Source organism: Myotis daubentonii, chromosome 10 (genome assembly GCF_963259705.1).
Source record: "Myotis daubentonii chromosome 10, mMyoDau2.1, whole genome shotgun sequence".
NCBI classification, from domain to species: Eukaryota; Metazoa; Chordata; class Mammalia; order Chiroptera; family Vespertilionidae; genus Myotis; species Myotis daubentonii.
Window position 1 is genome coordinate 70,809,060 of NC_081849.1, and position 19,141 is coordinate 70,828,200.

The 19,141-nt window shown below is 40.9% G+C and overlaps 2 protein-coding genes across 2 annotated transcripts in view; one reads left to right on the top strand and one right to left on the bottom strand.

The window, feature by feature from the left end:
- Positions 1-6,675, top strand: part of LRRC17 (leucine rich repeat containing 17) — a 29,972-nt gene extending 23,297 nt beyond the window's left edge. The window contains exons 3-4 of the mRNA XM_059712753.1: positions 1,292-1,447; positions 5,773-6,675. Coding sequence (XP_059568736.1) covers positions 1,292-1,447; positions 5,773-6,170 — 554 coding nt within the window. The 3' untranslated portion in view covers positions 6,171-6,675. The remainder of the gene's footprint in view (positions 1-1,291; positions 1,448-5,772) is intronic.
- The window catches only part of FBXL13 (F-box and leucine rich repeat protein 13), a 166,852-nt gene that overhangs the window by 103,178 nt on the left and 44,533 nt on the right, over positions 1-19,141 (bottom strand). Inside the window, exons 8-9 of the mRNA XM_059711281.1 lie at positions 13,776-13,871; positions 10,238-10,370 (exon numbers count right to left, since the gene is read on the bottom strand). Coding sequence (XP_059567264.1) covers positions 10,238-10,370; positions 13,776-13,871 — 229 coding nt within the window. The remainder of the gene's footprint in view (positions 1-10,237; positions 10,371-13,775; positions 13,872-19,141) is intronic.

The following is a 19,141-nucleotide window of genomic DNA, read 5'->3' on the forward strand; positions in this document are numbered from 1 at the left end:
ATAAGCCTGAGTCTTTTTGAAAGTATCTATACTATGGATTAAGAAATCATAAATAACAGAGGGAGATATAGATATATATATATATATTTGGGAGAATTTATCAACAATTAAATTATTCTGTACCAGAAGGGGCATTATGGATAAATGGCTACCACCTTTCATGCATTTATTTTACTCTACCCAGTTCAAAGCATCTCTACTTATTCAGGAAGTTTTGGGGCCATGCTATTTCTCAAGTATCAGTGAATCTGGACATTTTATTTGTTTCTTCTAGTTTCCTTTTGTGGGAACAGAAAAGGAACCTGACTTTACTTGCCCTACTTAATTCACCTCTTTCATTTCTGATTTTATTTATTTGGGATAAAATCTCTTCAGAATATTTTCCAAAGGGATAAGAGAAAGGGCAAGCATTACGCTAAAATATAAAATAAACACACTTCATATTTTTAAAAAAGCATGGTTTAAAGACAGACGTAAAGAGTAGGAGATACAAGAGGTGAGCCTTGGTTTCCTATTAACCTATCACCTGGCCGCCCCTTCCAGAGGCGTGGCCTGTGGTAGCAGCAGCCTTGGCCCTAGTGTGCCTACTGGTACTGTTCCGGCACTGCTGTCCCCTGGGAAGAGCCCGGCAGTGATGGAGCATAAACTGAATCAAAGAATTCAGAGAATAAGTGCGAGATGAGGTGCACAGGCAACAAGTCAGGACGACTCTCTCTGGCATGTTAGCATCCAAGAAAAGGAGAAATAAGATAACAGCTTGAGGGTCACCAAGCTGTTTGTTTGATTTTTTAGGGTGGAGAGACCTGAGCTTATTTGTTGGGCTGAGGAGAAGGATAAAATAAAGATGCACCAAAGAGGCAATAATTTCTAGTAAAAACGCAAATAGAAGGTTGGAACTGCTGCGTTTCATTTTAGCTTTCTTCTTTTTCTTTTCTTTTTTTAAGCTTCCTGGTGATTCTATGGGCAGGAGGCCTGAACCCACCGTGGGCTTCCCCTGATGACTGAGCCAACTGAGCTGTGTTGCCTCTTGTTCCCTTGATTTCTCGCCGCTGCCTTGCGGAAGTTTCTCTGAACAGCTCGGCAATGAGCGGCTCCTTAAGTGTCATGCTCTTGGCTCACAGGCTTTGGTAGAATTTGGCACGCGCTAAGGCTTGTTCTTTGGGGGCGTTCTTTGGCTTTAGCGGTCCTTTTCTCTGTAAGAGCTGATGCTTCAGTCACACAGGTGTAAGAATTTAAGAGCAAAAGGGAGCGAGAGGAGGCTTGATAACCTGAATATTATTAATGTTTCCAGAGTTGAAGAAAGTTCCAAACAATATCCCTCCAGATATTGTTAAACTTGACTTGTCGTACAATAAAATCAACCTACTTCGGCCCAAGGAGTTTGAAGATGTTCATGAGCTAAAGAAATTAAACCTTAGCAGCAATGGCATCGAATTCATCGATCCTGGTAAGTCCCACAGACAAGCCCTTTGAACCGGTGACAGGTGTCATCTGTTTTTAATTCCTATGGCAACATTTATAGCAAATACAATTTAGTTTTTAAAAAACTATATAATAAGGTGTTTGGATTTAAATTAAATGTGATCAGTTTAGAATTTGTTTAATTAGAACTTGTTTAGTTAGATTAGATTAGGTTAAAACTTGCTTAGCACTCAGAAATATTTGCAGAAATGTTTTATGAAGTATGTAATACTATATGTTACTGAGCAACAGTTGTTTAATTAGTTCAAATAAGAGTGTTTTATAGAATACAAAAAGAATATATGGCTAGTGAAATTCTAAACGTGATTTTTAAAGGGAAATTCAGATTTGGCATTTTCTTTGCTATTCATTAAGTTCCAACTTGTTTAAAGTAGGACTTAAAAAAAAAACTTGTTTAAAGTAAATTTAAAACAATCTGCTAAGCACCAAGTTCATAAATTAAGATAAAATGTCCTCAAACCAGAGCCAGTCATATTTTATCTAATCCTAGATCAAGATCAGTTCTTCCCATCTTTCAAATCTCTTCTCCATTTTCTAAGCAAGCCTCTGGCAAAAACAAGAGTGGTGAATTACACAATGGATTTAGAAAGAACTGGGAATTGCTGCAATATTAGTCAGATTTGTAACATACATATTCTACGTGCCTTCACAGTGCAATTTCAATTTGAAAAGTCTTATCTATAAAAAACGGTTATTAATACTATTAAAAGTGCAATGTTAATGTCAAACATTGTGAGCACAATTTTCTGCTTTTCTTAATGGTAACTTAATGATATTAACAGAACATTAAGATTTTAACAATATAGAAGTGAAAATTGAAAGTGAATGTTCTAGAACTACACAGGTATATTTTAGTATTTATAACATGGTTTCAAAATATTAAGAAACCATAATTTTTAAACATTTCTCAAGGGAACAACAATACGCTACACTTATATATAGTCTGTACAGATGATGTAAACTTGGGAGTATCTTTAAATTGTGAGGTCAAAGCAACTTTCACTTCACAGTGAGTAAGATTGCTACAGAGACAACTCTTCTCCCAAATGAAGCAATAATCATGCTCATGTGCAGGCCAGCCAGGCCACAGGGTGAAGAACCTGGAGGTGGGGACCTTCTTTTGCTCCAGGAGAACCAAAGACCCTCGCGACAAGCATGCCATGTCCCAGGTCCCTGGTCAAGTGTCTAATTTCCTTCTGATCTTGACTAACCAACTATCAAAAGTATCCACGCAGCCCTAGCCGGTTTGGCTCAGTGGATAGAGTGTTGGCCTGCGAACTGAAGGGTCCTGGGACTGATTCCCATCAAGGGCACACACAACTCGGTTGCAGGCTCCATCCCCAGCCCTAGTAGGGACGAGTGTGGGAGGCAGCCAATTGATGTGTGTCTCTTACATCGACGTTTCTCTGTCTCTCCCCTTCCCTTCCACTCTCTCTAAAAATCAATGGAAAAATATCCTCGGGTGAGGATCAACAACAACCATAAAAAAGTACCCATGAAAACAAGTTTTAGAGCTATCTCTAAAAGAGACTTTAAGTTACATTTATTAAAGTAGTGCATAATAATGCAAACAATATTTTAATTACAATAAAGCTACATTATATAAAGAAAACCGGAGAAAAATAAGAGATGACAACACAGAAATAGGTAATAGTACAAAATGGATTTGTTGTACTTCTAAGGATATTTTCCTCTCATCAGTTATGAAGTTCTTATAATTGAGAGGACTCCTTTTCCACCGCTGGGAATTTCTTTCCTGAAGGCCTGTAATGTTGTTCACCCACTGTGTTTTCCTTGCTGACACACACTGTAAAATGCAGCAGTAGTATTCTTTCTCCTTTGTTCAATTCAATCCCAGGAAAGTATTTTCTACATTAGCAAATGTGTATTGAACACCTACCAAATGCCAACCACTTTTCTTTATCTTCTGGAACAAAAAAGTATCTCAGCACTTTAAATGATCTAAAGGAGTTTTAAAATAAAAGATCTTCTATATTTTGAGGCCTTTGAGATGAAACCCTGCCAAAGTAGGCTTACTTAACGACTTGTGCTGGTGGATACACAAATGCAGTAGGATCTGCCAGTCTTTAGGAGGCGTGAACGACAATCTCATAAATTACAGATATTATTGTAAAGACAGGGAAAGAAGACACTCTACTAGGGGTTTTACCTCCCTTAAGAAACAAATGAAAACTAGCTTTTCAACGTGCCTGGATTCAGATGGTTTCAGTAACAACTGTAGTGCTTTCAAAATAAAATCTAGGAATGTTTACACATGCTTTCAATCTGAAGGGCTGACTTGTTTTAAGAAAAGTAAATTGTTGAGATCATTGACTCACAAATCTTAGCAAATAGAAAAAAATGCAGTATCTTCAGAACAAAGATGACAAAGAGCTGACCTTTTGCTCCTTTCTACCGCCTGCTCTCCCCACCCCACACCCCCAATTATTTGCTTTGTACTAAAATAGAGTTATTTTTGAGGGGGGATTATGGGTGTTGTCTGAGAACAAATGATATGAAAATGCTTGATGGTATTAGTATGAGGACATGTTTTCCAAATTCAAAATAAGAACACTTTATGCTCTAACAAGAGTATTTAATAACAGCAATGAGAAAATGTTTGAAATCGATGCAAAATATTTGAAATTGGGATTGAACGATAAATTTTAGGGTCAGTCCACATCAACTAAAATAGGGATAATCTAGGTTTGAATTTGTTTACTTTAAAAGAAAAAATAAAGCTTCTTGTTGTCTTATTTTGTGTTACGTCTTTGATATTTGTTTTAAGTATCCATTCCCCAGCAGAATTAAATACCTCTGATCCAAAGCTGATAGCTACCCCCTACCATAGTCTGCCAAACACACAACCAGATGTTTTCGAAATGTTGATAAAATTGTTTTGTTTTTAGACTCTACAGAAATATCTACAGGAATATAATTCCCTCCCTCTAACCTGGGAAAAGGCTGTTTTTTGACATTTTTCAGAGTTTACTGATATCCCAGGGAGCTTTCAAATCATCACCAGACACAATTTCATGTTTTATGCATTTATATAATATGCATTTATCTTACATTTGAAATATTTTCCTAATTCATGCCAATTTTGTGGCATCTTTCCAGTGAGCATAAAAATGCACGTGAGCCCAAAATACATCTTTTAGAAAGCTAACTTAAAACTGATTTTAAGCATATAAAATATTGTGTCCTAGTCCATTTAATCCAGGGGAAAGCTTTGTCTGAGTAAAAATGTATTTTAGCACTTCTCGTTTGGATGCATGTACTGTTAGGAAAATACGATTAAAACCAAAATGCCCCTGTTCCATGCTTCCATGTCTCTGGATCCACTCCGTTCATCTGTTTATTTTGTTCATTGGAAGGCAGGGGACAGTGGGTGGGTGGGAGGTAATCAACCAAAGATCTTGTATGCATTTTTGCATAACCTATGGATGCAGACAATGAGGAGGGGAGGGCCTGGGGCGGGAGCAGGGATGGGCTGGAGGGGGTTGATGGGGGAAAAAGGGGACATATGTAATACTTTCAACAATAAAGATTAAAAATAAATAAATAATTGGGGGGGGGGCACCATAAAATGTTCTCCCAACACAGGAATCCCCTCCACAAAAATAGTAGAGAAAGAAAAAAGCATTAAACCAGACGGTGATGCACATCACAGGCAATCCGCTAAGAGATTGCAGAGACAGAAAAAAAAAACCTCACATTTTGCATCGCCAAGCAGATACAATCCAAAGCATACATGTGTCAGGATAAGTGACAGCTAGTCCTTCAGTAAGAGGACTTGACAGCAGCATTTGTCACACACAGTTAATCCTCACTTCACCTGGTGATTGAGGTGACCAACTGTGTTAGTGAACTGGCTTTATCAAGAGGAAAACAAACTTGTATCTTTATGACAAGAGGTAGTTTTGCAACTTAGAGCAAGGCTCTTACCCGCCAACAGAAACTGGGAGAGGGGGGTGCTATCTTTCTTCATGATTACATTTCAAGGAGGGGGGCTCCAGGTCCTTGAGAAAGACATTCTGACTCATAAAACTGACAAAAGGCCTTAGTCTTCCAAAGGATATGTACACACTTCAAAGAGAGGAGAAAGTCCTTCGCATTACAAGTTTTCTGAAGTATGTGCTCTGAGAAAAAGGAGGGGATAAAAGATTTTCTTTTCAACAGGACAAATTCAGTCTCTTATTTTTAACGTATGTGTTCTTATAAACAGCACGCAATTGCATTTAACCCAATAAATTACTCATTGGTTTAATAAATATTTTCTGTTTCTAGCTGCTTTTTTAGGACTCACACATTTAGAAGAGTTAGATTTATCAAACAACAGCCTGCAAAACTTCGACTATGGAGTATTAGAAGACTTGTACTTTTTGAAACTCTTGTGGCTCCGAGATAACCCTTGGAGATGTGACTACAACATCCACTACCTCTACTACTGGTTGAAGCACCACTACAACGCCTACTATAACGGCCTGGAATGCAAAACGCCTGAGGAACACAAGGGGTGGTCTGTGGGGAAATACGTTCGGAGCTACTATGAAGAATGCCCCAAAGACAAACTGCCAGCGTACCCGGAAACCTTTGACCAGGACACGGAAGAGGATGAGTGGGAAAAGGTACATAGGGAGCACGCAGCAAAGAAGCAAAGTGTAAGAATCACTATAGTGGGGTAATCTAGAGACTCTTCCGGTTGCAGGTAGTTACATATTTGCTGTACTGGTGTCAAAAAAACCACATGTTTACATTTTGATTGACTGTGTTGCCTATTTATGCAGGGTTATCCAACTAAAGGAAGGTTTCTTTAATTATTTTTTATTATTAGAGTCATCAAGGAAATACTCTCATCCTGTTTGCCTGCCTCTTTGCAGAACAGCCTTTGATGATGATTCCAAGCTAGCAGCCTGCAGAAGAGGGCTTCTAATGACATTAGCGTTGCATAATGTCCTGTTAGAAATGTTTTTACTGCTTTTTAAAAATAATTTTTAAAATGTTCGTTTTTACATGCCTCTTGATAGCTGTACAGACATATCTAAACACAATCGAAATGAAAAGATACAAATGCCTGGTAATAATAGAATGTCATTCTCTCCCCTCCGTCCTCACCCCGTCCCCACCCCCACCTGTTTTCAACAAGTCAGCTTATACATTGAATAAATTTCCATTTCTGATTCTTGTGCATTCCAAATCCTCAGCTACTCTTCGTTGATTCTTGCCAAACTGTCAAGCTAGACCTGAAGGAGAACTGTCCCAAGCAACAGTAGAGAATCCGAGAATTATGTGGGAGGCAGGTCAGAAAATGAGGAGGGGCTGCAGACGATGTGAATCATGAGCCCCGGAGAGGTGTAAATACAGCGAAAATGAAAACAGAGCTGGTTTTTCAATAGCATTCAGACTAGGAAGCCATCTGTTAAGGGGAAGGGGCTGAGCCCTTCCTGCTAAACTGGTCGTTCAAGGAGCATAAAACAAAGAGTGAAATTCGGACTCAGGGCAGGATTTGGGATAAAAGCAGAAACAAAAAAGAAAAAGTTATATCGAAGGGAATGAGAGAGGGCTGGTGCCTAAGAGGCCCTATCATTTGGGTTTGCAGGTTAAAATTAACTCACTGAGAGCAACAGATCCCCCCAAAAAGGAGGAAATACCTGGAACCTGACCCATCAGTTTGTATTTTTTAAAAATCTTTATTGTTGAAGGGGTTGCATATGTTCTCCCTTCCCCCCTGCCATTGACCTCCTCTAGCCCCCCGACACCCCACACCCCAAGCCAGTTTGCATTTTAATAGTCAGCTGTACTATTAGAAAGAAAAGTAAAATGAAAGAAATATGTACATATTCCTAAAAGTCCCACTCTTTCCTTTTTATACAGATTTCTTACTCACATGGAGTTGAATACATTTTTATTTCTCATATCAAGATACTCCTAAAATGTTTATCAACTGGTCTTATTTGATACTTGCACCAATTCCCAAAACACAGGAAATGGGATAGGACAAATAGTAATGAGCATTTCTTAAGTACCTGCTAGATGCCAGACACTATATTAAGAGCTTCACATATTCTATTTCTAATTCATCAAAGAGTCCTCTGAGATAGGTAATATTATCTGCCTTTTCTAATGAGAAACACAAGGCTTAGGTAACTTGGACAAAGTCACAGTGCTGACAGGTGGCAGAGCTAGGATTCAGGGCCACCTAAGCCAGCAGTTCTCAACCTGTGGGTCGCGCCCTCTTTGGCCTTCGAACGACCCTTTCACAGGAGTCGCCTAAGACCATCCTGCATATCAGATATTTATATGACGACTCATAACAGTAGCAACATTACAGTTATGAAGTAGCCACAAAAATAATTTTATGGTTGGGTCACAACCTGAGGAACTGTATTTAAAGGGCCAGAAGGTGGAGAACCGCTGAAAGCCCTTTCTGCTGTGCAGGACTGCAGAGTGCGCTTTATTATTGTTTTATTACAGTTGAAATCCAATATTATTTTGTATTAGTTTCAGGTGTACAGTACAGTGGTCACAGTCATAAACTTCACAAAGTGTTCCCCCTGATATTTCCAGTACCCACCTGGCACAGGGCATCGTTATTAGAACACTAGAGGCCCAATGCACAAAATTCGTACAAGAGTAGGCCTTCCTTCCCCTGGCTGCCGGCACCGGCTTCCCTCGCAGCCCCGGCTTCATCCGGAAGGTCGTCCAGTCTAATCAGTAGATTACACTTTTATTATTATAGACTAGGGGCCCGGTGCACGAAATTCGTGCACTGGGTGTGTGTGTCGGGGGAGTGTCCCTCAGCCCAGCCTGCCCCCTCTCACATACTGGGAGCCCTCAGGCATTGACCCCCATCACCCTCCAATCGCAGGATCGGCCCCTTGCCCAGGCCTGACGCCTCCGCCAGAGGTGTCAGGCTTGGACAGGGGACCCCCATCTCCCCCCGATCACTGGCTCTGGCCCCCGCCCAGGCCTGAGGCCTCTGGCCCAGGAATCATGCCTGGGCAGGGGACCCCCATCTCCCTCTGATCGCTTGCTCCACCCCCCGCCTAAGCCTGACGCCTCTGACCCAGGCTTCAGGCCTGGGCAAGGGGACCATCATATCCCCCCAATCCCCGGCTCAGCCCCCAGCCCTGGCCTGATGCCTCGGCCAGAGGAGTTGACCCTCATCACCCTCCGATCACCAATCACCAGATCGGCCCCTTGACCAGGCCTGAGGCCTCTGGCAGAGGTGTCAGGCCTGGGCAGGGGACCCCCAGCTCCCCGCGGTTGCAGGCTCCGCCCCTGCCCAGGCCTAACGCCTCTGGCCTAGGCGTCCGGCCCGGGCAGCGGGGACCCGCAGCTGCAGCGGCCCCGCGATCGTGGGCTCCGCTTTAGGCCCAGGCAAGGGACCCCTAGCTCCTGGGACTGCCAGCTTCAACCGTGCCCAGCTCCCATCGCTGGCTCCACCCCTACTTCCTGCTATCACTGGCCAGGGCGGCAAAGGCGCTTGATTCTCCGATCATGGCTGGGGGGCAGGGCAAAGGCGGCCCCAGGGCCACCTTTGCCCTGCCCCCCAACTCTTAGCTCCCCGCTGGGTTTCCGATCACTGTCAGTGGCAGGGGGCTTCTTCCTGCTTTCCCTTTCGCCTCCCTGCATTGTGCCTACATATGCAAATTAACCGCCATCTTGTTGGCAGTTAACTGCCAATCTTAGTTGGCAGTTAATTTGCATATAGCCCTGATTAGCCAATGAAAAGGGTATCGTCGTATGCCAATTACCATTTTTCTCTTTTATTAGTGTAGATTATTGGCTATATTCCCTGTGCTGTGCTTTCCTTCCCAATAATTATTTTGGGAAGTAAAATACAGTTGATAACCAATCTGTACTTCTTAATCCCTTCACCTTTTTCACTGAGCCCCTCAAGCCCCCTCCCCTCTGGCAACCATCAGTCTGTTCCCTGTATCTATGAATCTGTTTTTGTTTTGTTTGTTCATTTATATCGTTCTTTAGGTTTTACATGTAAGTGAAATCGTCTGGCACCTGTCTTTCTCGTCTGACTTATTTCACTTAGCACACTATCCTCTAGTTCCATTCAGGCTGTCACAAATAGTAAGATTTCATTCTTTTCTATGGCCGAGTAATTATTTCATTGTGTAAGGGGGTTCATGGGGTGGGCGGGGGAAGAGCAGGAAAGGGGACTTCTGTAATACTTTCAACAATAAAGATAAATTAAAAGATAATAATAATAAAATAATTTGGTAGATCTCTAAGTATTGGCATTACTTAGGAATAAGATATTCCTAAGAGACAAAGGAAAATATAAACTAATATGGCCTCTTTCATGTTAAAAATTTTAACTGTCTTTTTAGTCACATATATGTAAATACATGTTTAGAAAACAGAAAACATAAGATTGAGTATCTTTTAGTAAGTGTATGAGTTTGAGAGAAATTTTGCTTTTACTATATATTGTTAGAACTTTTAAAATGAGACTATGTTCTTCTACTATTTATGTTAGGAGATAAATTGATGATATATAGATAAACACATGCTAGACATACACAAAAAGTGATCAATTAGAATAGAGAAAGAGTCAGCTCCTAGGATATACAATCCAGTAAGAGCTGACCACATTATAAGCTTTTTATACTTGTGTAATTGGCATTCTTATGGCCTAAGACTGTAACCGAGGTTTCCATTTTCTTTTTACTTTTCTTTACATTTGTTTAATTAAAATACAAGAAAGCAAAACAGTTGTAATTAACATACTTACTGACAAATCGCAAAGCTTTCAGTCGGAGAGGACAACCACGAAAATTCAAGCGCAGCACAGTGAGACGCCACCGTTGCAGCGTATACACTACATATTTATCTATGTTTGTGTGTTTTACTGAGGAAAAATCAATCTAAAAAGGATAAACAGATGATATCAAGAAATAAAAAGATCTTAGGCATATAAAATTTTAAAATATTTTTAAAGCATCAAGGACTAAAACATTTTTTATAATATCACTCATTTGGGGGGCTTTTGTTCTTGTTGTTTTTCATGGTCATTCCTAGGTTTAATTACAAACAAATTCAAAATGTCTGGTCCAGGTCAACAGCTGTGAGGGTTGGCAGCCTCACATCCACCCCAACCCGATCAGTTATCTTGGAGTGGACTGGACACCCCCATCATCTCAAGTGAGCCCAAGGCTGCCCTCCCCCACTTCGGTGGCAATGCAATCTGGGTTAATATGTCTGCCTTTTGTTTTATGAGCACAGACTATATGCTGGGTCCTTGACCACAGGAAAGACAATTTAGAGTGTGCGGTTATAATGACCTTTCGTAAGTCATAATTTGGACGTTATTCTAGAGAAAAGAATCGCCTGAATGGACCTGGCTGAGTGTATGTAAAATTGAAGAGCACAGAGGTGTATGTGAGTTCTGAGTGGCCAGGGCTAGTTGATAAACAATAACATTGATAACATAGTATTAGTAGTATTTTTCAGTTGAAAGGGTAAGTTTATAAACATTCAAATTTTTGCCTTCTCGACAAAGCAATTCTTAGTGCTAAAATGCTTGTTATAGTTATGCCACAATTGAGCATTCACGAATAAAGGCAAAAAAGTAATTGAACATGAAAGGCAACCTAGAATTGTGGAAAGGGAAATTTGCTGAACATAATGAAACTTAAATTCCTATCCTGGCTTTGTTATTCATGGCCATGTGCTCATATATGCTCCATCTACCCAGTCAGGTCTCTAAGTAGAAGTGCTGTTTTTTTTCTGCCAGGCTTCTGAAGTATTTGTCTTCATATTAATATTGTACATATTCTTTCTCTTCCAGACCATTTGAATTCGTTTTTTTTCTTCTTTAAGGTTTTTCCAAAGGAAAAAAGTAACACCCCAATCTGTCACTAAGTAAGAGATTTATTAATATATATATTATTAATTTCAGACAGGGAGGGACAGATAGAAACATCAATGATGAAAGAATCATTGATTGGCTGCCTCCTGCTCGCCCCCTACTGGGGATCATATGCCCTGAGCAGGAATAGAAACATGAGGTAACTCCTGGTTCATAGTTGATGCTCTACACTGAGCCAGACGGGCGGGGGGAGATTTCTTACTTTAAACCCCACTTTACTTTGATTCTCTGAGTGTGGCTCTAGGGCCAGCAGCATCAGCATCGTCCAGGAACCTGTTGGAAATGAAAATTGTCAAGCCCCACGCCAGCCCTACTGAGACTCTGTGGGTGGCAACCGGCAATTTGTTTTAACAATCCCTTCAGATGATCCTGAGACATGCTAAAGTTTGAGAGTAACTGCCTTAAACTAAAAATAAATTTAAGACAGGAATACTTAATTTGTTAGCCATTATGGGTTACCCAAGACAGAAGCTCATTTTCTTCTTGCCATTGTGGCACAAGGTAAGAGCACAATAGTACAGCCAAGCAATGGAATGGTGCTCTGATGGGATAAAAAAATGTTGAGGTGACTTATCACACTAGAGCCTCGGACATGTTGTCAACTCCTGCTGGTTTTTTGTGTAAGTTTTAGAGTTGCTGCAGAATGGCCCTGGCCTTTTATTCATAGGTGAGTCGAAGCACATGATATCATGAGTCCTCCCATCATCAGCAGTCAGAATGCAGTGGCAAAGTCAGCTGTTGATTGAACTTTAGGCAACAGAGGAAATGTTGCCACTGCAAAATTGATTGATGGCATACATGATCATAGTTGTTGAGATTAAAGCATCATCCATGAAACAGAATAGAGAAGTCATCGGGGATAATACATGCTTATTTTTGGTTGTTGGCTGAGACCTCTCGCCAATGTCTTTTTGGACTGAGAAACGCAGGCATGTTCTAAGTTACAAGAACACTACAAAAATAGTAGGCTGGGAAGAGTACAGAGGTACCGGCCTAGGAAGTCCATATAAGAAAATGCCTAGGTGGATGCGTGTCTGTATGCATGCAAACACACGGAGAATATCGAACAAGCTTTGTTTACATGTTGTGTATTTTAGCCTTATTTCATGCTCAGCTGTTTTTTCCTTTGTGCCATATTAAGGGCTGCTTTGTTATATTTTTGAACAAATAATATAGTTGATATTTATTTCATGCTCCTTACATACAGGCTCTACACTCAGAACTTTACTTGCATTGTTTTCATTTATCTCTGCAGCATCCTGAGTTAGGCACTGGTAAGCCTCACAGGTACAATAGAACTTTGTATCAATCCAAAAATAATATTCAATTTATTTCTACCATTTACATTAGAAAAAACTAATAATGTATCTCTTAAAATAACATTGCCTTTTTATCTCACCTTTCAGGCTCATCATGCCTGCACAAGAGAAATAAGTGCACCTACTCTTGGTGGCCACATAGTGGGGAGAGGAAGGAAGGCAGTCACTACTGCATTTGGCTTATAGCAGCCCATTCTCTTTTAAGAACTAAAATACGGTCATGCACCATATAATGATATTTTAGTCAATGGCGGACCACATGTGCGAAGGTGGTTGCATAAGATTATAATGGAGCTGAAAAATTTCTGTCACCTGGTGACATCGTAGCCATTGTCACACCGTGGTGTAACACATTACTCACATGTTTATGGTGATGCTGCTTCAAACAACCCAACTGTGCTGCCAGTCATATAAAAGTATGGAACATGCAGTTACACACAGGACATAATACTTGATCATAAGTGACTATGTTACTGTTTTAGGTACTTATTATACTATTTATCATTATTTTAGTGCAGGGGTGGGCAAACTTTTTGACTCGAGGGCCACAATGGGTTCTTAAACTGGACCGGAGAGCCGGAACAAAAGCATGAATGGAGTGTTTGTGTGAACTAATATAAATTCAAAGTAAACATCATTACATAAAAGGGTACGGTCTTTTTTTTCAATAGTTTTATTCATTTCAAACGGGCCGTAGTTTGCCCACGGCTGTTTTAGTGTGTACTCCTACTTAGACACAAAAAAAGTTCGCTGTAAAACAGGGTGCTGTTACGCCAGGCAGCAGCCTCACACGTCTCGTGTTTGCCACATCTTTCAATTGCATCATTTTCTCTTGTGCTCGATTTAATCTCATGTTGTTTTGTGCAGTAACATGCTGTACCAGCTTGCAGCCAAGGAGCAATAGGTTATACCATGTAGCCTGGGTGTGTAGTAGGCTACGCCACCCAGGTTTGTGTAAACGCACGCACCCGATGAGGTTCACACAGTGACACAATCACCTAGCGGCACATTTCTCGGACATACCCCCATGTGTTCAGCAGCACATGGCAGTAAAGACACAGCTTCAGGTAGGGACTACTTACATGATTCCACAATGTGCTATTTTGTATCATTGCCATCCAGGCATGACAGACTTGACCAAAAATGATCATATCTTTTAAATTGAGGTTGGAGAAAATCTAAACACAAAGGAAAGAAATAGGTCATTTTGAAAAATATGAATTTTGATGTAACTCTTCCACTTAGCATTTTTTTGCTATTAATAATGATAATGTAATCCGTACATTGCAGAAGCAGGGATCTAAGTGCTGGAACTTTATCTGAAGATAGGAATTTTATCTAAAGCACCATAACTTGCCCTAGCTGGTTTGGCTCAGTGGCTAGAGCGTCAGCCTATGGACTGAAGGGTCCTGGATTCGATTCCGGTCAAGGGCACATGATGGCTTCATCCCCAGTAGGGGACATGCAGGAGGCAGCTGATCAATGATTCTCTCTCATCACTGATGTTTCTATCTCTCTCTCCCTCTCCTTTCCTCTCTGAAATCAAGGAAAAAATATATTTAAAAACAAAACAAAACACAAGGTGGAACAAAACATCAGATAATACTGATATTCTAACACTAGAGAGTGTCCTAAATTCTGGTAATTATTCCGGAAGAAAGTATAGATATTAATTTACTATAAGCTTTATTAAGGTAAATGTACATACTAAAATTTGTGTAAGGATTGCCTAAGAACAACTTAGAGCAGGGGACCTCAAACTTTTTAAACAGGGGGCCAGTTCACTGTCCCTCAGACCGTTGGAGGGCCGGACTATAGTTTAAAAAAAAAAACTATGAACAAATTCCTATGCACACTGCACATATCTTATTTTGAAGTAAAAAAACAAAACGGGAACAAATACAATATTTGCATGTGGCCCGCGGGCCATAGTTTGAGGACCCCTGACTTTGAGAAAGAGAAAGGCAGGAAGCAACGCCCTAAGGGCTGAACACTGTAAGAGAACTCATTAAGACCTAGTAAGCTCCACTGTGTGCATGCAGGTAAGCATAACCAATGGACACAAGACACGGGGGTAGGGGAGGCCAGGGGAAGGCCAAGGGGAGGAAAAAAAAAGGAGACATATGTAATAGTCTTTGCAATACTTTAAGCAATAAAACAAAATTAAAAAAAAAAAAAGGCCTAGTAAGCTCCAACACACGAAGTAGACAGGAGAACTTCGAGCACAGCTGCTGTAGGTGGACCGAGCCTTTATCTCCTGGACCTTTATTCCAGAACCACCACTGCCCCTGGGAAGGTCACGAGCTCAGTTCCCTAAGGCTGCTGTAACCAACTACCGCACACTGGGTGGCTTCATACAACAGAAACCTATTCCCTCACAGTTCTGCCGTCTAGACGTGTGAGATCACAGCGTTGGCAGGGCCATCCTCCTGCAGGCACAGCAGGGTGTCCTTGTTTCTTCCTAGCTTCTGGTGGTCGCTGGCTTTCCTTGGCTTGTAGCTGCTTCGCTCCAACCCTTGCCTCTGTCTTCATGTGGTCTTCATTCCTCCTGGGCATGTTTGAATCTCCCTCTCCTGTCTCTTATAAAAACACCGGTCACTGGACTTAGGGCCTACCCTCTTCCAGGGTGACCCCATCTTAGCTAATGACATCTGCAAAGATCCTATTTCCAAATAAAATCACATTCTGAGGTTCTGGTTACTAGTAGACATGAATTTGGGGGGGGGGGATATTATTCAACCCAGTTCAGTGACCTAACTCCTCTGAGTCTGTTTCATCAGCAAAATGAGGCTCTATGATGAGATGATCTCTCAAGGCTTCCGCCATACCTAAAAGCTTATAATTACTATTGTGATTCATGACCAAATGGTTAAAACTAGACCCCCGACTGTACTGCCATTGTGTAATTGTTAGTGTTAAGTTTAAAGGGTTTACTTTTCCACATCAACGTGATTAAATTATTTTCAATTACAAATCCTAACAGGATATTATCTGTAATTTTTTAGAAGTTCTATCTAATTGGATCCTACACATCATAGAGATGCTAGATTCTTATATAAGTGGAGACAGACTTTTATCTGAAAGGTACACTTGCATTCTTGTCTATATAGTAGAGAAAACAGGAGCTACTTAAAAAGGCCATATAATGCCTTTTCCAATATGTGGGGAGTTATTTATTTACTAGTTCATTTAACACTTATTGTTAAGCACCTACTCAGTGACAGTCATACCTTACTAATTCCATAGAATATTGTCCAGAAATATTTTAAAGACAAGTGTTTCACTTCTCAGTGTGGAATAAACTTTGCAAAGAATTTAAGTGCAATTACCATGAACCTCACTTTCTCCTAGGAAGTCATGCCATTGTAGTATAATATATATTGAGAATTTTTAAATGTTAAATGCATTTATACTTGCAAAGACTAGAAAACAATTCCATAAGAAACACAGGCTCTTGCCAACATGGAAACCTGGGGAAAACATCAGACAGGTGAGTGTGGATTTTTAATTCAATTTCATAGACAATCGCTGCATGGTTATTCTCATGGGCAAGACATCCTAACCCCCAAACTGGAAAGATGTAGCACAGGAGAATAAAAAGAAGTTTTAAGAAAACTATATGCCAGTGAAACTATATCCTATATAATAAAAGCGTAATATGCAACAGCGGAATGACTGGTCAGTGGTGGGTGGGGCCAGCAAGCAGGAGGCACCAGGCCAGCCACGGTGCATGCCAGCGGGCAGAAGGAGGGGACGGCGATGGGTAGGGGGGGGCGGTGACCAGCAACAGCAGAGGTGTGATGTGGGGGACAGGGCCAGCCACTCACCGCCTGTGCCTCCCCTGATCAGCCCTCCAGTTGCCTCCCACATAGGGAGGCCAGACAGCGGCTTAGGCCCGCTGTCAGACATCCCCTGAGGCTCCCAGACTGTGAGAGGGTGCAGGCCGGGCTGAGGGACTCCTTCACCCCCAGTGCATGAATTTTTGTGCACTGGTTTCTAGTATAAGTATAAAGTATGAGGCTACTCGATGCTCTTATTCAATGTGTATCAGTACCTGCTAGGTGCCAGGGGGAATTTTAATCTTTGGAAGGAAAAACATCTAGGGGTCCATGAACAACTAATAAGGTGAGCAAGGGGACTGGAAGCCCATGTCACGAAAGAAATGAATGGATGTAACAAAGAGGACGAAAGATGAGAGAGGAACCTTGCACCCTAGTGGGAAGCAGAATTACAAATGCAAGGAAGCCTGCTCTGCCTCTAGGTGGTTGGAATGAGCCCTGCTGGTATATGATTCCAGTTAAGGAACACAGAGGCAGCTGCAAGAAGAGTCTTCCTAGAGTCTGAGACTTGTCAAGCCTCCTGTCCACTCCTCGCACCTCCTGATTCAGGTGCAAATGAATGATACTCCTGCAAGGGACCAGGGATGGCTCTTGGGATGGGGAGACTGAGCTGCTGACAATAATCGGAAGCACGAGGAGCATAGCAAAATATTTTTGTTCTCATGTGACCTCAAGTGCTAGAACCAGGATCTCTGAGAGGGGAAATCAGCAGATTCCAGCTTTATCTAAGAAAAGACCTCTAGGCTAGTCCCTTCTGACATAAAGATTCTATGATTTTAAGATGTTGTAACCCTCTGCTCTCCAAAACAAGCAAGTTCCAACAGAAACAAATTTACAATATTCGTGGTGAGAAATAAATACATTCCTTAATTCCCTGTGGTGTTAGGTTGGTATTGGGATATCAGCACCTGTCTTGCAAACGGAGAAGGATCTCCACATAGGGAGAAGCAGCAAGGAAGGACTAAAATAGAGTGGGCTGGCTGGGAAGGGTTCCTGTTCGCTGACTATGATAGAGCATCGGGTGTGTTACTGAGGGGATACTGACGGGGTGGAGGAGCCTGTTGGAAGAGATGAAGTTTGAACTCCTTCTAGTAAGGGTTCTCTTCCTGGCTTGCAAACGGCTGCCTTCTTGCTGTCTCCTCACAAGGCAGAGAGGAAGCTCTTTTGTCTATTCTTAGCAATCATCTTGCTCTAAGGCAGCGGTTCTCAACCTGTGGGTCGTGAACCCTTTGGGGGTCGAACGACCCTTTCACAGGGGTTGCCTAAGACCATCGGAAAACACATATATAATTACATATTGTTTTTGTGATTAATCACTATGCTTTAATTATGTGCAATTTGTAACAATGAAATTGGGGGTCACCACAACATGAGGAACTGTATTAAAGGGTCGCAGCATTAGGAAGGTTGAGAACCACTGCTCTAAGGGCACTGGTCCCATCGAGGGGGCTTCACCCTCATGACCTCATCCAATCCTAATTATTTCCCCAAGACCCCACCTCCTAATGCCATCTCATTGAGGGTTAGGGTTTCAACAGACGAATTTGGTGTAGGCACAAACATTGGGCCTGTAACACACAGTTATGCAGAGCTGCGATTCACACTCTAGTTTTCTACATTTAGGATTTGTTTCCCTACACAATTTCCACAGAAACTTTACCCCACTCTAGAATGATAGATTGTTCCAGCCTAGAATAGAATGAGTTTATTTACTTATAAAACACCTTTCAGCATAAGATTCAGTCCTCAGCATGTAAACACTATTTTGAACATTTTTCCAAATGCTCATAATTATTAGACAATTTCCATAAACTACTTGACAAGTGATGATGATTTCCTTCACTTTTGCTGACAAATTCTCCTAAGAAATATTCATGTGAAAATTCTGCAAACACCCATATACTTGAAGGCTAAATGTGTTCAAAAGTAAACCTCAGTTGTATAATGAAGCCATTCTCTTCATTCAAAATGAAACCTTGACCGGTCAAAAGTTTCCTGTTCCTTGTTTAAACCAATCATTCCTTTTTATATAACATCTCGTGTCAAAAAAGTATAACAACACTTTCACTTCCAAACAGGGAAAGTTTTAACCATATCCCATTTGGATAGAATTCCAAAGAGTAAAATACTTAACAACTGAACAATCCAAGTCCATGGCTAACCTGCATGTTCTTCCAAAGTTTTAAATATTGATACACCACCTGGACTATTCTTAGCAATTATCTTGTTTTGCCTACCCAAAGTAGGACATTCTATAGACATTAATTTTAATTTTAATGTGGTACTATTTCAAATGCTTACAATGGTAGATATTCTAAAATTTACCTAATGTGAGCTTTTTCTCAGACATATAGAATTTTAAGGCAAAAAAACCCCAACAATTAATTAATTAATGTCCAAGTTTTTCACTCTGTATTCTTCTTCTGTCTTTTCCCAATTTACACTTGTTCTTCACTATCTGATACAACAGCTACCAGCTACATTTGGCTAGTGAGCACTTGAAATGTGACTGGTATGACTGAGGAACCAAAAATTTTAATTTAATTTAAATTTAAAATCTAAAGCTTGATTTGGTCATTGGAAAACATTTAATTACACGTGGAGCAATC